The sequence below is a fragment of the Callithrix jacchus genome, chromosome 4 (genome assembly GCF_049354715.1).
Source record: "Callithrix jacchus isolate 240 chromosome 4, calJac240_pri, whole genome shotgun sequence".
NCBI lineage: Eukaryota > Metazoa > Chordata > Mammalia > Primates > Cebidae > Callithrix > Callithrix jacchus.
This window is the reverse complement of record NC_133505.1, coordinates 88,884,400-88,905,940: the sequence shown is the minus strand read 5'-3', so window position 1 is coordinate 88,905,940 and position 21,541 is coordinate 88,884,400. Positions and strand designations below refer to the sequence as shown.

The following is a 21,541-nucleotide window of genomic DNA, read 5'->3' as shown; positions in this document are numbered from 1 at the left end:
CTAGGTGTTTAAAGTTCCTCCAAATACATTACCTGAGTGGTGCTTCCCTTCCTAAGGCTGACCAAGACCAGTAGATCTTTTTAGATTAAAAATAAAATGTCCCATGTAAAGGCCCCAGGCGCGTTTTATCAGAATGCCTTGCCTTCTTAGGTTCCTTTCTGTTAGGTCAAAGGTCTAGGCTCCAGTAGGAGAGAAAGAGCTACTCAGAGGAATACTGAAGAAGTGGGAGGAACCAAGCTGATACAGGCTTCACTGCAATTTGATGTGCCTGCTGATCAGAGTCTCTTTTGGGCATTTTATATTTTGCATTCTGATGTACCTAGTTTTGTTAAACAGATTATATGTGTATTTATCCCACTTTATGCAATTAACCAAATCAACCAAAAAAAGTGACCATGAAGTCCTGTATTTGTCTTTTTACTACATGTATGAACTCTCCTGTGAATGAGTACTGTAGTAATCCATTTTAAGGGAGCCTTATTTGAAATATTTCAAACTGGTGCAAATGGAAAAGACTTTCTCTTTTCCTTTAAGGCTAAAGACAAGAATGTCATGCTATACAGGTGCAACTCAATCCCTGTTAATAAAAACCAATGTAGGTATAGGCACTTCACCCTTTGAAATAGCTGTGTCCCAACCTGTTGCCATTGATTTTTTGGAAATGGCTTTAGAAATTTCCAGGTTGTCATTGAATTGTCTAACCATGGACATAAACAGTTGTCTCCCTTCTACTGTGTAGAATATTTTGACTTAATTTTCTTCCAGATACAGGGGGATACCTGCCTGTTTTTCAAAGTGTTTATTTACTGCTGTTACTATTTGATTAGAATGTATTAAATAAAAAAACCTGATTTCTAAAAAAAAAAAAAAAAAAAAAAAATTAGCTGGAATGCTGGTTCATGCCTGTAGTTCCAGCTACTTGCCGGGGGCTAAGGTGAGAGGATCACTTGAGCCCAGGAGTTCTATTCTGCAATGAGCTATGATTACACCGTTATACTCTAGCCTGGGTAACAGGGCAAAACCCTGTGTCAGAGAAAAAGAGAAAAGAATTGACAAGTCAATAGAGGAAGTAGTTCTGCAGTAGAAAGTTCTCGTCAATATCCCTGTAATCATAACAGCTAGGGAGTAAGCTATCACACTATGTTTCTTGTTCTTCCAACTAGTTGATCTCTGCATCTTTAACTTTATTCATAGCCTACTTTTATCCTTTGGACCCTTTATATTGGGTCCTTGCTGATGTTCTTATCCCTAGCTATGCCCTCTTTTATTTAAAAATCTTAGCATAGTGCCTAACACATAGTAGGTACTTATACATGACAGCCATTGATTGTAAAAGAATACTGAAGATAAATAAGAATATCACATATGGTCTCTACTATATAATTGAAAGTACACATGATCGGAGGCAACACAACATATCTACAACCACACAATCTTTGATAAACCTGACAAAAACAAGCAATGGGGAAAGGATTCCCTGTTTAATAAATGGTGTTGGGAAAACTGCCTAGCCATGTGCAGAAAGCAGAAACTGGACCCCTTCCTGACCCCTTACACTAAAATTAACTCCAGATGGATTAAAGACTTTTAAACATAAGACCTGGCACCATAAAAACCCTAGAAGAAAATCTAGGCAAAAGCATTCAGGATATAGGAGTAGGCAAGGACTTCATGAACAAAACACCAAAAGCATTGGCAACAAAAGCCAAAATAGACAAATGGGACCTAATCAAACTCCACAGCTTCTGCATGGCAAAAGAACCAATCACTAGAGTGTATCGGCAACCAACAGAATGGGAAAAAATTTTTGCAGTTTACCCATCTGACAAAGGGCTGATATGCAGAATTTACAAAGAACTCAAACAGATTTACAGGAAAAAACAAACAAGCCCATTCACAAATGAGCAAAGGATATGAACAGACACTTTACAAAAGAAGACATACATGAGGCCAACAAACATGAAAAAATGCTCATCATCACTGGTCATTAGAGAGATGCAAATCAAAACCACACTGAGATACCATCTCACGCCAGTTAGAATGGTGATCATTAAAAAATCTGGAGACAACAGATGCTGGAGAGGATGTGGAGAAATAGGAACACTTTTACACTGTTGGTGGGAGTGTAAATTAGTTCAACCATTGTGGAAGACAGTGTGGCGATTCCTCAAGGTCTTAGAAATAGAAATGCCATTTGACCCAGCAATCCCATTACTGGGAATATATCCAAAGGACTATAAATCGTTCTACTATAAGGACACATGCACATGAATGTTCATTGCAGCACTGTTTACAATAGCAAAGACCTGGAACCAACCCAAATGCCCATCGATGATAGACTAGACAGAACATGTGGTACATATACACCATGAATACTATGCAGCAATCAAAAACGATGAGTTCGTGTCCTTTGTAAGGACATGGATGAAACTGGAGAACATCATTCTCAGCAAAATGACACAAGAACAGAAAATGAAATACCACATACTCTCACTCATAGGCGGGTGAGGAAAAATGAGAACACATGGACACAGGGAAGGGAGTACTACACATTGGGGTCTATTGGCGGGAATGGGGAGGGCCAGTGCCGGGGGGGGGGAGCTGGGGAGGGATAGCCTGGGGAGAAATGCCAAATGTGGGTGAGGGGCAGGAAGGCAGCAAAACACACTGCCATGTGTGTACCTATGCAACTATTTTGCACATTCTGCACATGTACCCCAATACCTAAAATGCAATAAAAAATAAAAAAAAGAAAGTACACATGAAACAAAGTCAATTATTAGACATAATGTAATCAAACTGTGTATTATAAGTGCCTTATTTATTCATTCTGAGGAGTGTATTGTCTGAACAGTTAAGAAAACATTTCTAGCAAAGTTGGAACTTAATCCAACCTTTGATAATTAGAAAGGGAAGAACATACTATTCTAGGAAGAGAAGAGATAAATGTAGGTATCAAGTTCAGTAAGAGAATGGAGTGTTTTTTGACAATAAGGAAATTCACTAGCCTGAATAAAGCTGAGTGTTAATATTGGAATATAGTGGAATTAGGATTGCTTAAGTGGTGATCAAATGATTATAAAAGGTTTTAAAATTCAGAAAGAGATTTAGATTTGAGAAAATAGAATGTCATATTTGATAATACTTTATGTAAGTAATATTTGAAGAAGCTTCACCTGGAAACAGATTTTAGAATAGTTTCAGAAAAGCAGGAGAAGTTGCAAAGGTTCTACATTTAGGTAGGCTACAAGAGGATGGGCCTTCAGAAGGAAAAAGAAGGGGTGAAGACTGGACACTTAGAGAGTATTTTTATGTGTTCAGGAGAAATCTGCATATTTCATACAGGAGTTTCTATTCAGGTAATGCCTAGATAATAATTTGTATAGTGGGGCGAAGATTTAATTCTGAAAAACAGACATCATTGATAGAATTGTAGTTGTCTTACTGATATTAATCCTGCTATTGTGACTTGATTATTGTATGGAAAACATCCAACTGCTTCATTTTTCCGAAGCAGGAGATAAAGTAAGTTAAAAAGGAAAAAAGCAAGGGAATATTAATTGTGATAAAGTATGTAAGTGACAAAATGTTTTTCTTTGAGAGAATTTACTGTTAATATATATTTTTTATGTGGAAGTATTTATGAATTAATGCCATAAATATACATTTGTAATAAATCATAAATATCAAATGACAGAAAACATTTTAAAAATATCTCAAACTACTACATATATAAATGTTCATGTATATGTATATAACTAAATAATATAAATAATAACTCTGAAAGAATAACTTAGGGAATAAAAATTATGAAGAAACAAGAAATGATGTGCTTTTTTTTTTTTTTTTTTGAGATGGAGTTTCACTCTTGTTGCTCAGGCTGGAGTGCAGTGGTACAATCTCGGCTCACCGCAGCCTCTGCCTCCTGGGTTCAGCATTTTATAAATTACTGTTTAAGTCATAACTAAGCTAAATGACAATATTACTCTCCTTATAAAACACATCATAAAAATATTTTTAAATACAGGCAGGCCAATTGGACTTTACCTATACAAAGAACATGTTCATAAAAGTATATAACATCAATGATATGTAAAAGTATCTCTATTTGTGGTAATGCAATAAATAAAAATGTTAAATACACATTAGAAATATTAGGACTTTGAAAATTTGGCCTTAATTTAGTTTAAAAACCAAAGTAATAGTTCTTTCCAGTATTTATTTTACCTTAAATCAGAGCTAAGTTAAGCCAGTGGTATCAGATTACTTCCTCCAAAGGAGTATCACATACTGACCCATTGCTGTTTGACATGGAACATTTTCCAAAGACAAATGTGTAGAATATGCAAAAATGATTTTCACCTAACTCTCAAATGTATTTACCTTTAAGATAATTTTTCAAGAGCTGCATAATATAGGTGAACAGGAAATTAAAGGAAATATCTTAAAAGTATATTTTAAAATATATTCTGCAATATGATTTGGTGAAAAGAGCACTGTACTAGGAATTAACATACCTGGGTTTCTGCTTCTTTGATATTAACCAAGTAAATCACCTTAGGCAAATTACTTCAGTTCTCTGATTTTCTTGGTTTCCTAATTTATAAAATAAGAGGAATGGATGGAATGTACTTTAGATTTCTCTTGGCTTCTAAAATGTTATGACTTTATAATTAGTTCTGAGGAAATAATAGTAATAATAGTTGTAAATTTTTAAGAATTTTTGTAATGTACCAGGTACTGTGGTAAATTATTTTAATGTCATGATTTCATTTTATGTAATCATGGTTTTATTCAGTTTACTCACATTTATTGATTATTAACTGTTTCCCAAATAGTGTACTAGGTGCTGTTGGACAGTGGTAAGCAAAAAGAGCTGGTTCTCAATTTTATACAGCTACTCTTAAAAGTGCATTTATTGCTCCCAACTTACCAATAGGAAACAGAAGCTTAAATTCACCCAAGGCCAAATAACTGACATTTTTCCACATTTCTCTGAATATGATGAGTGTAGCAGTTTGTAGAGTATCTAATAAATTGTTTCATAAGATTGGTTTTGTTTAAATTTATATAATTGCCATGAAACACAAAGATGTTCAATAATATCCAATTACATAGAAGTAAAATCTCCACATGATTGAAGTATATGCCTCATAAATATTCATGGTAATTAGAAATAAACTAAACAGGCTGGACACAGTGGCTCATGCCTGTAATCCCAGCAGTTTGGGAGGCCAAGACAGGCAGATCACAAGGTCAGGAGTTAGAGACCAGCCTGGCCAACATGCTGAAACCCCATCTCTACTAAAAATACAAAATTAGCCAGATCTGGAGGTATGCACCTATAATCCCAGCTACTGAGGAGGCTGAGGCAGGAGAACTGCTTGAACCTGGGAGGCAGAGGTTGCAGTGAACCGAGATCATGCCACAGCACTCCAGCCTGGGCAAAAGGTCAAGACTTGGTCTTGGAGAAAAAAAATAATAAATTAAAAAACATATATAAAAAAGAAAGAACATAAAATTCATTAAGTCTAGTGGAAGATTTACAGGTAAGAGAAGTAGCAGACTGTACTGGACATGTTTCATGGCTATCAAGTGGTTATAGGAGTTAAGGAGAATGGGTCAGATTGTTGTAAAAATAGGAGGATGGTGCCAGGATGGATAAACCAAAGATCAGAGCATTTGGGGCAGAGGTATAACCTTCTCAATCTCCTTTAGTAATTATGCATTACTTTACTAAGGACACTCTTGTGCTCAAAGTGGATGTGACTAAGTTCAAAGCCTCCCTATGTTTCTTTTGGTTCCCAGTCTGAGCTCTTATTTCCCTATACTTTACCCACTTGCTCCTCTTGATTGTAAACATATTTGGTTTGTTTGAATCTTTATGTGCACACTTGCCCTTCTTTTTTCCATAACCTAATTAAATATATTTATTAATTAAGTTCATTTCTTCACCCTATTCTGCCACAATTACAATTATAAAATCTTTTCCATATATATTCAATTTATGTTTTTTAACAGCTTAATATTTCACTAGTATCAACTTCAGAAATCTGTCAGAAATTGTGTCTCAGTATTTGCAGAAACTTGTTAATAGGTAATTTTTTTTCTAGGCCATTGTGGTGACCGATGGAGAGCGTATTCTTGGCTTGGGAGATCTTGGCTGTAATGGAATGGGCATCCCTGTGGGTAAATTGGCTCTATATACAGCTTGTGGAGGGATGAATCCTCAAGAATGTCTACCTGTCATTCTGGATGTGGGAACTGAAAATGAGGTAAATAATTTAAGTCTGTAAGGAAGCTGTGTATCTTTAAAAAATGGCACCAATTCTTGCATTTTGAACTTATTCTGGGAACTTCATAAAATTCATTCTTTTTTGTCTGGTTCTCTCTCTCTCTCCAAATCTGCCCTTTGCTATTATAAGAAAATTACTTCTTCTGTTCTCTTTTTCCCATCTTTATAACATGATCAATCTTTTATCTGCTTCCCTAGTGCCTTGTGATGCTTTGGTATGCATTTACACCATTATTCCATAGAGTGTATGTTTTACTTTAAGACTTAATAGTTTTTCAAATTGTTATTTTTGTATTATATAGGAATTAATCCTATGGGATTTATTAAGTTTAATCAGTCTGAAATATTCTTGTTTTAAAACTGTGTTGAACCTGAGGTAGATCATTTGGAGTTTAGCTTTTCTCATTCCTGACTCATTATTTAGAATCCTAAAGTTAGATGTTAAGTATTACTTACTTTTGCTCATCCTTTACTGCTAACATTTAGGATTAGTTAGATGGATACTAGAAGCTAAAGGTAGAATTTTCTGAAACAGAAACGAAAGATAATAATACTCAGTTAAGGAGAGAAGATCCAAGATGGCCCTTTAGGAGTAGCTCAGGATTGCAGCTCCCAGTGAAAGCGCAGAGGGTGAGTGGGTGCCGCATTTCCAGATGGATCTTTATTGCCCACAGACTAGGAGATTCCCAGGCGGAGGAGCCCCACGGGTCACCAGCGTGGCTGTTTCGGCCAGCGTGGCTGTTTCGGCCAGCACAGCTGTTTTGCCGGTGCCCCAGCATGGTGGTTCTCTGTACAAAATACACTGGTCTGGTTGATCCTTTAAGCTGGCAATTGGAGCTCCGAGAAGGCAAATTTGCCCATTCATCTGACTAAACACGGAGCCAGGCCAGATTCATGGGCAACGCCATTGTTTCAGCCAGCGCAGTGGGTCACCGCATGGGAAATCACACAGATCCCAGCACCCTTTCAGCAGGCGACTGGAACACTCAGTAGCTCATGCCTATAATAACAGCACTTTGGGAGGCCGAGGTGGGTGGATCACGAGGTAAGGAGATTGAGACCATCCTGGTCAACAAGGTGAAACCCCGTCTCCACTAAAAATACAAAAATTAGCTGGGCATGGTGGTGTGCACCTGTAGTCCCAGCTACTTGGGAGTCTGAGGCAGGAAAATTGCTTGAACCCAGAAGGCAGAGGTTGCAGTGAGCCGAGATCATGCCGTTGCACTCCAGTCTGGGTAACAACAGTGAAACTCTGTCTCAAAAAAAAAAAGCCTCTGAGGCAGGGAGCCAGGTGATCAGGCTTGGCGGGTCCCACCACCACAAAAAAAAAGAAAACCCAGCAATTGGAAACGCACAGGTTTGAGAGTTTCATGGCAAGCACAGCTGAACTCGGGAAGGCCCAGCTCTGCTGGGGAGGTGCATCCACCATTATCGAGGCAATCCACCCCTACGGAGGTAGTCTGCCCTTGCTGAGTCAGCCTGCCATTGCCAAGGCAATTCGCTGTTACCGAGGCAACCCGCCATAACAGAGAGAGTTCACCATTAAAGAGGCAGGCCACCATTGCTGAGGCAGTTCTAGCCACACCCATATAAACAGGACTGCAGGGACGTTCACATGGCAGCAGGGCAGAGCCCACAGCAGCTCAGGAAAGCCTCTGCAGGCAGAGAGTGACTAGGCTGCCTCCTTGCTGGGCAGGGCAGCCCTGAAAAGAAAAAAGCAGCACACAATGGATACTCATAAATAAAGCCCTAATGCCCCAGGACAGAGCACCTGGGGGAAAAAAGGGGGGGGGTTTATGAGTTCTGCTGCAGCAGACTTAAACATACCTGCCTGGCAGCTCTGAATGAACAATGGAGCTCACAGCTCAGCACTTGAGCTTCTATAAAGAACAGACTGTCTCCTCAAGCAGCTCCCTGGCCCCCATATATCCAAAGAGTCACCTCACAAAGGACTGATCAGACTGACATTTGGTGGGCATCATTCTGGAACAAAGATAGCAGAAGAAGAAACTCGTAGCAACCATTACTGTTCTGCAGCTGCTGCAGGTGATCCCCAGGCAAGCAGGGCCTGGAGTGGACCTCAGCAGCCCTATAGCAGAGGGACCAGACTGTTAGAAGAAAAACTAAGAAACAGAAATAACTTCATCATCAACAATCTGAACGTCCACTAAGAGACCCAATCTGAAAATCAGCAACTACACAGATGACAGGCAGATGAATCCAAAAAGATGGGAAGAAATCAGCGCAAAAAGGAGGAAAACACCCGAAACCAGAACACCTCACCTCCTACAAGGGATCACAATTCCTAACCAGCAAGGGAACAAAGCTGGATGGAGAATGATTGTGATGAAATGACAGAATTAGATTTCAGAAGGTGGGTAATGAGAAACATCTATGAGCTAAAAGAACAGTTTCTAACTCAATGCAAAGAAACTAAGAACATTGAAAAAAGATTTGAGGAAATGATAACAAGAATGGACAACTTAGAGAGGAATATGAATGAATTGATGGAGCTGAAAAACACAGCACAAGAACTTCACGAAGCATGCACAAGTTTCAACAGCTGAATTGACCAAGCAGAAGAAAGGATATCAGAGGTCGAAGATCAACTTCATGAAATAAAACAAGAAGGCAAGATTAGAGAAAAAAAATGCAAAAAGGAATGAACAAAGTCTCCAAGAAATGTGGGACTATGTGAAGAGACCTAATCTACATTTGATAGGTGTACCTGAATGTGACGAAGAGAATGAATCCAAGCTGGAAAATACTCTTCAGGTTATTATCCAGGAAAACTTCCCCAACCTAGCAAGGCAGGCCGATATTCAAGTCCAGGAAATACAGAGAACACCACAAAGATATTCCTCAAGAAGAGCAACAACAAAGCACATAATCATCAGATTCACTAGAGTGGAAATGAAGGAGAAAATACTAAGGGCAGCTAGAGAGAAAGGTTGGGTCACCCACAGAGGGAAGCCCATCAGACTCAGAGCAGATCTCTCTGCAGAAACTCTCCAGCCAGAAGAGAGTGGCGGCTGATATTCAACATCCTTAAAGAAAAGTACTTTCAACCCAGAATTTCATATCTAGCCAAAATAAGCTTCATAAGTGAAGAAAAAATAAAATTCTTTGTGAACAAGCAAATACTCAGAGATTTTGTCACCACCAGGTCTGCTTTACAAGAGCTCCTGAAAGAGGCACTACACGTTCAAAGGAACAACCAGTACCAGCCATTCCGAAAACATACCAAGTGGTAAAGAGCATCAACAAAATGAAGAATCTGCATCAACTAATGGGCAAAACAGCCAGCTAGCATTAAAATGGCAGTATCAAATTCATACAAAACAATATTAACCCTACATGTAAATGGACTAAATGCACCAATCAAAAGACACAGACTGGCAACTTGGATAAAAAGCCAAAACCCATCAGTGTGCTGTATCCAGGAAACCCATCTCACATGCAAGGATACACAAAGGCTCAAAATAAAGGGATGGAGGAAGATTTACCAAGCAAATGGACAGCAAACAAAAGCAGGAGTTGCAATTCTCATCTCTGATAAAATAGACTTTAAAGCAACACAGATCAAAAGAGACAAAGAAGGACATTACGTAATGGTAAAAGGATTGATAAAACAAGAAGAGCTAATGATCCTAAATATATATGCACCCAATACAGGAGCACCCAGATACATAAGGCAAGTTCTTCATGACTTATAAAGAGATTTAGACTCCCACACAGTAAGAGTGGGAGACTTTAACAGTCCACTGTCAATATTAGACAGATCAACCAGACAGAAAATTAATAGGGATATCCAGGACTTGAACTCAGACCTGGAACAAGCAAACCTGATAGACATTTACAGAACTCTCCACCCCAAATCCACAGAATATACATTCTTCTCAGCACCACATCACACCTACTCGAAAATCGACCACATAATTGGAAGTAAAGCACTCCTCAGAAAATGCAAAAGAACTGAAATTCTCATACCACAGTGTAATCAAGTTAGAATTCAGAATTCAGAAACTAACTCAGAGCTGCACAGCTTCATGGAAACTGAACAACTATCTCTTGAATGTTGACTGGATAAACAATGAAATGAAGGAAGAAATAAAGAAGTTCTTCAAAATCAACAAGAACTAAGACACACATACCAGAATCTCTGGGACACATTTAAAGCAGTCTCTAGCGGAAAATATATAGCAATAAGTGCCCACATGAGAAGCAAGGAGAGATCCAAAATTGAAACCATATCATCAAAATTGAAACCATATCATCAAAATTGAAAGAACTAGGGGAGCAAGATCAACTAGCAGAAGACAAGAAATAACTAAGATCAGAGCAGAACTGAAGGAGATAGAGACACAGAAAGCCCTTCAAAAAAATCAATAAATCTAGGAGCTGGTTTTTTGAAAAGATCAACAAAATAGACAGACCACTAGCCAGATTAATAAAAAGGAAAAGAGAGAATAACCAAATAGATGCAATAAAAAGTGATAAAGGGGAGATCACCACAGATCCCACAGAAATTCAAACCATCATCAGAGAACATCACAAACAACTCTATGCACGTAACTTGTAAACCTGGAAGAAATGGATGAATTCCTGGACACTTGCGTCCTCCCAAGCCTAAACCAGGAAGAAGTCAAAACCATGAATAGACCAATAACAAGATCTGAAGTTGAGGGAGCAATTAAGAGCCTACCACACAAAAAAAGCCCAAGTCCAGATGGGTTCACAGCTGAATTCTACCAAACACACAAAGAGGAACTGTTACCATTCCTTCTGAAACTATTCCAAATAATCCAAAAAGAGGGAATCCTTCCTAAATCATTTTATGAGACCAACATCATCCTGATACCAAAACCCAGCAGAGACTCAACAAGAAAAGAAAACTTCAGGCCAATATCCATGATGAACATAGACGCAAAAATCTTCAGTAAAATACTGGCAAGCCGATTGCAACAGTACATCAAAAAAGCTTATCCACCATGATCAAGTATGATTCATCCCAGGGATGCAAGGCTGGTTCAACATACGCAAGTCTATAAACCTAATTCACCACATCAACAGAACCAAAGGCAAAAACCACATGATTATCGCAATTGATGCAGAGAAGTCCTTTGACAAAATTCAGCAGCCTTTATGCTAAAAACCCTCAATAAACTCGGTATTGACAGAACGTATCTCAAAATAATAAAAACTATTTACGACAAACCAACAGTCAATATCATACTGAATGGGCAAAAACTGGAAGCATTTCCTTTGAAATCTGGCACTAGATAAGGATGCCCTCTCTCACCACTCCTATTCAATATAGTACTGGAAGTTCTAGGCAGAGCAATCAGGCAAGAAAAAGAAATAAAGTGTATTCAAATAGGAAAGGAGGAAGCAAAATTGTCTCTATTGGCAACGACATGATTGTATATCTAGAACACCCCATCGTCTCAGCCCAAAAACTCCTGAAACTGATAAGCAACTTCAGCAAAGTCTCAGGATACAAAATCAATGTGCAAAAATCACAAGCATTCCTATACACCAATAACAGACTTAAAGAGAGCCAAATCAAGAATGAACTGCCATTCACAATTGCTCCAAAGAGAATATAATAATACAACTAACAAGGCATGTAAAGGACCTCTTCAAGGAAAACTACAAACCACTGCTCAATGAAATAAGAGAGGACACAAACAGATGGACAAACACTCCATGTTCATGGTTAGGAAGAATCAATATCATGAAAATGACCATACTGCCCAAAGTAATTTACAGATTCAATGCTATCCCCATCAAGTTACCAATCACCTTCTTCAGAGAACTGGAAAAAACCACCTTAAACTTCATATGGAACCAAAAGAGAGCCCACATAGCCAAGTCAATTCTAAGCAAAAAGAACACAGCAGGAGGCATCACACTACTGGACTTCAAAATATACTACAAGGCTACAATAATCACAACAGCATGGTACTGGTACCAAAACAGAGATATGGACCAATGGAACAGAACAGAGGCATTGGAGGCAACACAACATATCTACAACCATACAATCTTTGATAAACCTGACAAAAACAAGCAACGGGGAAAGGATTTCCTGTTTAATAAATGGTGTTGGGAAAACTGGTTAGCTATGTGCAGAAAGCAAAAACTGGACGCCTTCCTGACACCTTACACTAAAATTAACTCCAGATGGATTAAAGGCTTAAACCTAAGACCTAACACCATAAAAATCCTAGAAGAAAATCTAGGCAAAACCATTCAGGACATAGGAGTAAGCAAGGACTTCATGACTAAAACACCAAAATTATTGGCAACAAAAGCCAAAATAGACAAATGGGACCTAATCAATCTCCACAGCTTCTGCATGGCAAAAGAAACAGTCATTAGAGTGAATCGACAACCAACAGAATGGGAAAAAAATTTTGCAGTTTACCCATCTGACAAAGGGCTGACATCCAGAATTTACAAAGAACTAAAACAGATTTACAAGAAAAAAACAAGCCCATTCAAAAGTGGGCAAAGGATATGAACAGACACTTTACAAAAGAAGACATACAGGAGGCCAACAAACATAAGAAAAAAATGCTCATCATCACTGGTCATTAGAGAAATGCAAATCAAAACTACATTGAGATACGATCTCACACCAGTTAGAATGGCAATCATTAAAAAATCTGGAGACAGCAGATGCTGGAGAGGATGTGGAGAAATAGGAACACTTTTACACTGCTGGTGGGAGTGTAAAGTATTTCAACCATGTGGAAGACAGTGTGGCGATTACTCAAGGACCTAGAAATAGAACTTCCGTTTGACCCAGCAATCCCATTACTGGGTATATATCCAAAGGAATATAAATCGTTCTACTATAAGGACACATGCACACGAATGTTCATTGCAGCACTGTTTATAATAGCAAAGACCTGGAATCAACCCAAATGCCGATTGATGATAGACTGGATTGGGAAAATCTGGCACATATACACCATGGAATATTATGCAGCAATCAAAAACGAGGAGGTTGTGTCCTTTGTAGGGACATGGATGAACCTGGAGAACATCATTCTCAGCAAACTGACACAGGAGCAGAAACTGAAATACCGCATGTTCTCACTTATAGGTGGGTGTTGAACAATGAGAACACATGGACACAGGGAGGGGAGCACTACACACTGGGATCTGTTGGGGGGAGTAGGGGAGGGACTGTGGGGGGTGGGGAGTTGGGGAAAGATAGCATGGGGAGAAATGCCAGATGTGGGTGAAGGGGAGGAAGAGAGCAAATCACACTGTCACATGTTTATGCAACTATTTTGCATGTTCTTCACATGTACCCCAAAACATAAAATGTAATAAAAAGAAAGAAAGAAAAAAATAGTCAGTTAAGGATGAACTTTTAAAAATTATTTACAAATATCAGACCTAGGTCCCAAACAGATAGATCACCAAATAAGACCTTGATATAAGTATGTACATGCATTATGTTTATGTTCTTTGTCTCCTTCTAAAACAATTGAAAATATAAGTTTTGGTCTGTCAGTAATGTGAAGTTTATTTTTTAAATGAGTAAAAATATATTTACAATAGTAACTTAACCAATTATGTTTTTTAATCTACTCATACAAAATTATATTTAACTTGATCTCTGTATGAATGCTCACTTAACCTTTATCAAAGGATATATTTTGATAAAAATACATGGCTTATTTGGTATTTTCTTTTACAATACCAATAGAAATGGCTTAGAAATGATCAAAGCTGACCTCTTTAAACAATTATTCTAAAATTTTCCTCAAGCCAGAAGTGGTGGTGCATACCTATAGTCCTACCTACTCATTAGGAGACTAGAAGGTAGGAAGATTGAACCTAGGAGATTCAGGCTGCAGTGAGCTATGGTTGTGCCACTGAACTCCAGCCTGGACTACAGAGTGAGACCCTGCTCTAAAAAACTTTAATTAAATAAAATAAATATATTTCTACTTTATTTTAAAAGACATTCTAAAAATAGTATGTGATAAGTTACATTGAAATAAAAGTTTTTTTCCTTATTTTTTTATTTTTTCTTAAGACAGGGCGTCACTGCCATTGCCCAGGCTAGAGTGCACTGTCATGATCATAGCTCACTGCAGCCTTAGTCTCCCACAGTCAGGTGATTCTCCCACCTCAGCCTCCCAAGTAGCTGGGACTAGAGGCACTTCCCACCATGCCTGGCTAATTTTTTGTTTACATTGAAATCAAATTTTAAAAGTCACAAAAATATATAGTATATCTTAAAATTCTATGAAGAAGTGAATATATAATGACAAAACAGGCATGCAAAAATATAAGAATTTGGCTTTTTTGTTTTTTTGTAAGAGATAGGATCTTGCACTGCCACCCAGGCTTTAGGTAGTGGCACTGTCATAGCTCACTGCAGCCTTAAACTCCTGAGCCCAAATGATCCTCCTACCTCAGCCTTTCGAGTAGCTGGGATTCCAGGTGTGCACCATCACACCCAGCTAATTTTTTAAACTTTTTTTTTTTGAGATGGGGTCTTGCTATGTTGCCCAGGCTGGTTTTGAATTCCTGGTCTCAAACAATCCTCCTGCTTCACAGGGATAACAGGTGCAAGCCACCATGCCCAGCAAGAATTCAGGTTTAAAACTGAGCCATTTATTGAGATTGTTTGTATAAGGTGAACATTAAAAAAAAAGCTGTGCACTAGTGAAACTGTAACACTGACTCATGCATTGATAGACTGTATTATATGAAAGAATTGATTTCATAAAAGAGATTGTATTATATGAAAGAATTGATTTCATGAAAGTAGGTCTTAAAATTGCCAAATTGATGGTTGTCTTTGAATTTTCCACATTATCTCTTTTTAGTGTGCATTTGTTTCCTCTTTTGGTGTTCAGTGTTTTTATGTTATTACATTTCTGTCCAGTATCTTACTTCCTCAGCCTGCAGAACCCATCCATTTACCCTTCATGAAATTTCTTACTTTACCCAGCTGTAGATCTAGCTTTTTTGCTCTTGTTTTATTAAGATATGTCTTTTGTATACTACATTTCAAAGTTTTTAAGCTGTTAAATTAGAAAATAATCTGATAATCTAAATTAATCTATTGTTAAATTGCTATGTATTATTTCTAGAGATTTTGCTTACTGCCACTGGACTTTCAGGATTATTATAATTTTTTTTTTTTTGGGGGGGGGAAGAAGGCAGGAAGGGAGGGAAGAAGGACCATAGGGAGGAAGGAAGGGATGAAGGAAGGAAGGAAGGGAGGAAGCGGGGAGGGAGGGAGGAAGGGAAGGGGAGGAAGGAAATCAAGCAATGAGAGAGACATTGCCGACCTGGATCTAGAGGTTTACAAGTTGATTTCTTTTTTTTTGAGAGAAGGAAAGAAAAAAAAAATAAGTAAAGGAGAGGAAGAAAGAGGAAGAAAAAGAGGGAGAGTAAATGGAAATATTGCTTTATTTTGAAAAAAATTGGGTATTAATAATGGCCAATCAGTGTTTCATTTAAACTTATGGGTAGGTGTGATGTGGTATTGACAAGAATGTAGATTTTGTGTATTTGAAGTGGAGAGCTCTATAAATATTTATTAAGTTTACTTGTTCCGGATCTGAGTTCAAGTCCTTGATATCCTTATTAATTTTCTGTCTCATTGAATCTAAGTCTCGTATCTGGGTGTTAGGATCGTTAGCTCTTGTTGTTGCATTGATCCTTTTACCACTGTATCTTTGTTGTTTTAAAATCTATTTTATCTGATACGAGAATTGCAACTCCTGCTTTTTATTTATTTATTGTTTATTTTTGCTCTCCATTTGGTTGGTAAATCTTTCTCCATCCCTTTGTTTTGAGTCTTTGTGTATCCTTGCATGTGAAACAGGTCTGGATGTAATATGCCATTGGGTTTTGGCTGTGTCTTTTGATTGGGGGATTTAGTCAGTTTATATTTAGGGTTACTGCCATTTGATGTTGACCAGCTGTTTTATCCGTTTGTTGGTGTAAATTCTTCTTTATGTTGGTGCTCTTTACTTTTTGGTGTATTTTTAGAAAGGCTAATACTGGTTGTTTCTTTCTGTGTGTAATGCTTCTTTCATAAACTCTTGTAAAGCAGGCCTGGTGGTAATAAAATCTCTGAGTTCTTGCTTGTTCATAAAAGGTTTTATTTTTCCTTCAGTTGTGAAGCTTAGTTTGGCTGGATATGAAATTCTGGGCTGAAGGTTCTGTTCTTTGAGGATGTTGAATATTGGCCCCCACTCTCTTCTGGCTTGTAGAGTTTCTGCTGAGAGATCTGCTGTAAGTCTGATAGGCTTCCCTTTGTGGGTAATCTGACCTTTCTCTCTGGCTGCCCTTAGTATCCTCTCCTTCGTTTCAACCCTGGTGAATCTAACGATTATGTGCCTTGGGGTTGCTCTTCTTGAGGAATATCTTTGTGGTGTTCTCTGTATTACCTGGGGTTGAATGTTGACCTGCTTTGCTAGTTTAGGAAAATTTTCCTGAATAATATCCTGAAGGGTATTTTCCAGCTTGGATTCATTCTCTCCGTCGCATTCAGGTACACCTATCAAACATAAATTTGGTCTTTTCACATAGTCCCACATTTCTTGGAGACTTTGCTCATTCCTTTTTATCCTTTTTTCTCTAATCTTTTCTCCACGTTTTATTTCATTAAGTTGGACTTTGACCTCTGATATCCCTTCTTCTGCTTGAACAATTCGAGTGTTTAAACCTGTGCATACTTCTCGGAGTTCCTGTATTGTATTCTTCAGTTCCATTAATTCACTCATACTCCTCTCTAAGTTGTCTATTCTCAATAGGATTTTATCAAACCTTTTTTCAAAGTTCCTAATTTCTTTATGTTGGGCTACAACATGTTCTTTTAACTCACCAAAGTTTGTTATTATCCATTCCTTTAAGAGTGATTCTGTCATCAGGATGCGCTCGTTCTCCATCAAGCCTTGTTACATTGTTGATGTGGAACTGTGATCATCTTTAGAGGGAGAGGCGTTCTGACTTTGAGTATTCTCAGCTTTTTTACGCTGGTTTCTTCCCGTCATTGTAAATTTATCCTCCTGTCGTCTTTGAAATTACCAACTTTCAGATTAGGTCTCTTGAGTGGGCGTCCAGGTTGTTAGTTCCCAGGGCCAGAACAGCGGTGTTAAAACTGATGGTGCTTTTCTGCCCAGGATTCTCCTGTCTGGCTTCCTTCTTGTGTCCGTAGTAGGCGACTTTGCCTTCCCGGGGCTCCAAACCGCGGTCAGAAGGGGAACCCGTCCCGTTTACTCTGCGCCGAGCGCTGCCGCGCCGAGGTGCCTTCACTGCCGCTGCGCCGGGCTCTGGTATTGTGCTGGGGGCCCGTGTGGGTCCTCCAAATGTGTTTACTCTACTCCGAGAGCTGCCCCGCCGAGGTGCGGGCTGAACCGCTGCGCCGGCCACGAGAGTCACGCTGGCGACCCGTGTGTTTCCTCCACTGGGGGATCTTCTGCTCCGTGAGCAACCAGACTTTGTCTGAAAGTGTGGCATCCTCTAGTTCTCCGCGCCTTCCCTGAGAGCTGCAATCTCGGGATGTTAGCGATCGGCCATCTTGGATTGTTCCCCCACTTTCAGGATTATTAAGGGAAGAAAATTAAGTAAGTGAATGGTGGATCTTTAACTCTTTGACAGGTCACTGGAGCATACTTGTCACTTAGAGATCTGTCTGAAACTCCTCAAATTCCATTTGGTAGATTTAATTGAATTAGACTAATATTGAGTACCTACTCATTATGTTAAATGAAGTAAACCAGGCACAGAAAGGCAAATATCCCATGTTTTCACACTTGAGCTAAAAAAAGTTGATCTCATGGAGATAGTTGCCAAAGTCTGGCAAGGGTGTGTGTATGTCAGAGTAGCAGGTGTGAGGATGAAGAGAGGTTGGTTAAGGGACCAATCTACTTCAAACATGTAGATTGAAGGAGTAAGTTCTAATGATTAATAGCAGATTAGGGTGACTACAATTACCAACAATGTGTTGTATATTTCAAAATAGCTTGAAGAGAGGACTTGAAATGCTACCACCACGTAGAAATGATACTCAAGGTGATGGACTTCCTAAATGCCCTGACTTGATCATTACACGTTGCATGCATGTAACAAAGTATCACATGTATGCCATAAAAATGTACAAATTTATGTATCAATAAATCAAATTTTAAAAATATTGAATATCTGCTATCCATCAAAGCCTAAGAAAAGCCTAGATGTTATTGGAGTAAGAAACTTAAAATTTTGCCAGCAGGGTGCTCTGAATCTAGAAGAGATACACATGTAACTAGTTTCAGCATGTATTAGTTGCTTTGGTAAAGACTTTTGAAAGCATTTAGCAAACCAATTATCTGATCATTATTATATAGTCTTGTTACCGGTGAACAAAGAATTGGACAAACCACACAAAGCAAGGAAAGAATGAAGCAACAAAAGCAGAGATTTATTTAAAATGAAAGCATAATATCCCAAGTTCTCACAACCAAGCTAAAAAAGTTGCTCCTATGGGTAGAGAGTAGAATGGTAGTTGCCAAAGGCTAGGAAGGGTGTGTGTATGTCAGGGCAGTGGGTGGGAGCCCGCAGCCCAGGAGCAGGCCTGAGCAGCCACTCAAGGACCTGGATACAGAATTTCTCAAGTCCAAATACCGCCTAGAGATTTCCTATTGGCCCCTTTGTGATCACCCCATGTAAATGAGGTGGTGGCCTGCAATCAGTGAAGTTACAAAGGTCACACTCTGATTGTGGAAAGTAACCAATCAGATGCTAAAGTGAAGTTACAAAGCTGCACTTCTATGCATATGAAGACTTGGCCCACAGTCAGTCTGACTGACTGGTTGTGGACAGCAACTCATCAGAGGCTGAAGTGAAGTTACAAAGTTACACTCCTATGCAAACGTCTGATTGGTTGCAAAAGCCAACCAATCAGAGGTACTTTCAATTTCTCATCTGCTAGCAGAAAAGGTAGGGGTTTGCAAAGGGAGTAGCCTCTGGTCCTTTTGATACTTAGGCGTGGAAGTTTAGGGTTTTCCTTTCAATTTGGTTCTAGAAAGTCAGTGTGAAATGGCCTTAGGTTTCCAGCCTCCAGATCCTATTCTCCTGCCTCACTCTTAGTTTTAAACTCAGCATTACTCTTATCTTCTTATATCTTTTTAAATAAATCATATTTGGGGAATTTAATTGTAAAAATGTATACTATTAAATGATCAACCTAGAGTTCTTGTTATAAAAGAAGAGTAAATTATTTGTTCCCTTCATAAAAGACAGTTTAGCTGTACGCAGAGTTAGTTACACTACAAAGTTTACGGGTATACTCCCCAAGATTGCCCTCATTTCTGACATCAATTGCAAGTTCAAGAGCTTCCCCAAACCAACTTCAGGCTTGTTAATTTGCTAGGACTCACAAAACTCACTGAAAGCTATTGTACTCACAGTTACAGTATATTATGGGTGAAAGATACACATTAAAATCACACAAAAGAAGAGATGCATAGAGAAGTGTCTCGAAGAGTCCCAAATGTGAAGTGTCCATTTTCTTGTAGAATCAGAACATGTCACCCTCTCAATATGGATATTAAATATCAAAATGTGTCCCACTATTCAGAATTTTATTGAGGATCCATTACCTAGTCATGATTGATTGATTGATTGCCTATGTAGTTGAACTCAGTCTTCAGGTTGACTGGTACTATATAATGAGAAGGCCCTACCCCAGATCACATGGTTAGTCTTTCTGGCATCACCAGCCTTCACCTGCTGACTATCAGTTATGATCACTAAGCTACTAGTTAAAAGGATTAGGCCCTATTCAAACTGGTGGAATGCTTATCAATTGTCACCAGAGCCCATGCACAGAATAAATAAAAATATAAGAGGCAAACAGACAAAAAGGAAAATAGATGGCCAGGCACAGTGGCTCATGCCTGTAATCCCAGCACTTTGGGAGGCCGAGGTGGGAGGATCACAAGGTCAGGAGTTAGAGACCAACCTGGCCAATACAGTAAAACCCATCTCTACTAAAAATACCAAAAAAATTAACTGAGCATGGTGGCATATGTCTGTAATCCCAGCTTCTCAGGAGGCTGAGGCAGGAGAATTGCTTAAACCCCAAAGGCAGAGGTTGCAGCAAGCCAAGATCGCACCACCATACTCCAGTCCAGCCTGGGCGACAGAGCAAACCTCCGTCTAAAAAAAAAAGAAAAATAGATGTAAATTTTATTGTTAAATAAGCAGAATTAAGTTTTAAGCTAAGATAAAATTAAGGATTTGATCATTCAAGCTTTTAAGGAAATATAGTTTCTATGTTAAATAAACTGTCCCAGAGCATATTAAAATTGACAGATTAACATTTCAGTTTTTAAAAAGAGTATAACCTTGATATCCAAACCTGGTTAAAAAAAAAAGAAGAAATAGCAGAAACCAAGAAATTGCTAATTAGTCTCATGTTTACCCATGCTCCCAGTTTTATCACTTACTAGTTATATAATCTTAAAATGAGTACTCATGTAAAATGAGTACTTACCTCATAGAGCTGTCATGGTTTAATACATTTAGAATGCTTAAGTTGTGACTGGCATGTGGTAAGCACTTAGTAAATGTTAGCTCACATGAATGTAGATGTGGAAGCAAAAGTTCTTTATAAACTATTGGCAAGTAAAATCTTGCAGAATATTTTCATGTTGAAATAATGTTAATGTTTGAAATCTATTCAAACCATTAGCTATGTCATAGTTAGTGGTGATATATTAGAGGCCTTCTTTTAAAAGACAGGAGAGCTGTTATCACTGCTGTTCTCTTTTTTATTATTCAGAAAATTCTAGTCTATGTATTGAGACAACAGAAACAAATGGGATATAACTGACAGGAAAAAAATAATTATCATTAGTTTTATATAATATGTTTATCTATTACTGAAATCCAAGAAAACCAACTAAAAATACTGTGGTCAAATTATAGCACTCAGTAAAGTGGCTGCTTATAAAATAAATATTCAAAACCTAATAGCTTTTCTATGTAATTGTAATAGCCAGTTAAAAAATTAACTCATTAACAGTACAACAATATTCTAGTCTGCTAATGTTATATAGTATTTTACATTTCTAAGCAAAGAAATAGTTACATATTATTTGATTAATCAGAAGAATTAATTTGGGGGCAAGTATTTTTTTTCAAATCTGATCAAGGTATGTTGCATTTATTAAGCAAAATATCTTTTCATCTTTGACTCAACTTGCTGTTACTTTT

The 21,541-nt window shown here is 38.2% G+C and overlaps 1 protein-coding gene across 2 annotated transcripts in view; it reads left to right on the top strand.

Moving 5' to 3' along the window:
- The window catches only part of ME1 (malic enzyme 1), a 274,752-nt gene that overhangs the window by 105,373 nt on the left and 147,838 nt on the right, over positions 1-21,541 (top strand). For both annotated transcript variants that reach the window (XM_002746772.6, XM_078369643.1), the window contains one exon: positions 6,114-6,275. In XM_002746772.6, coding sequence (XP_002746818.2) covers positions 6,114-6,275 — 162 coding nt within the window. The remainder of the gene's footprint in view (positions 1-6,113; positions 6,276-21,541) is intronic.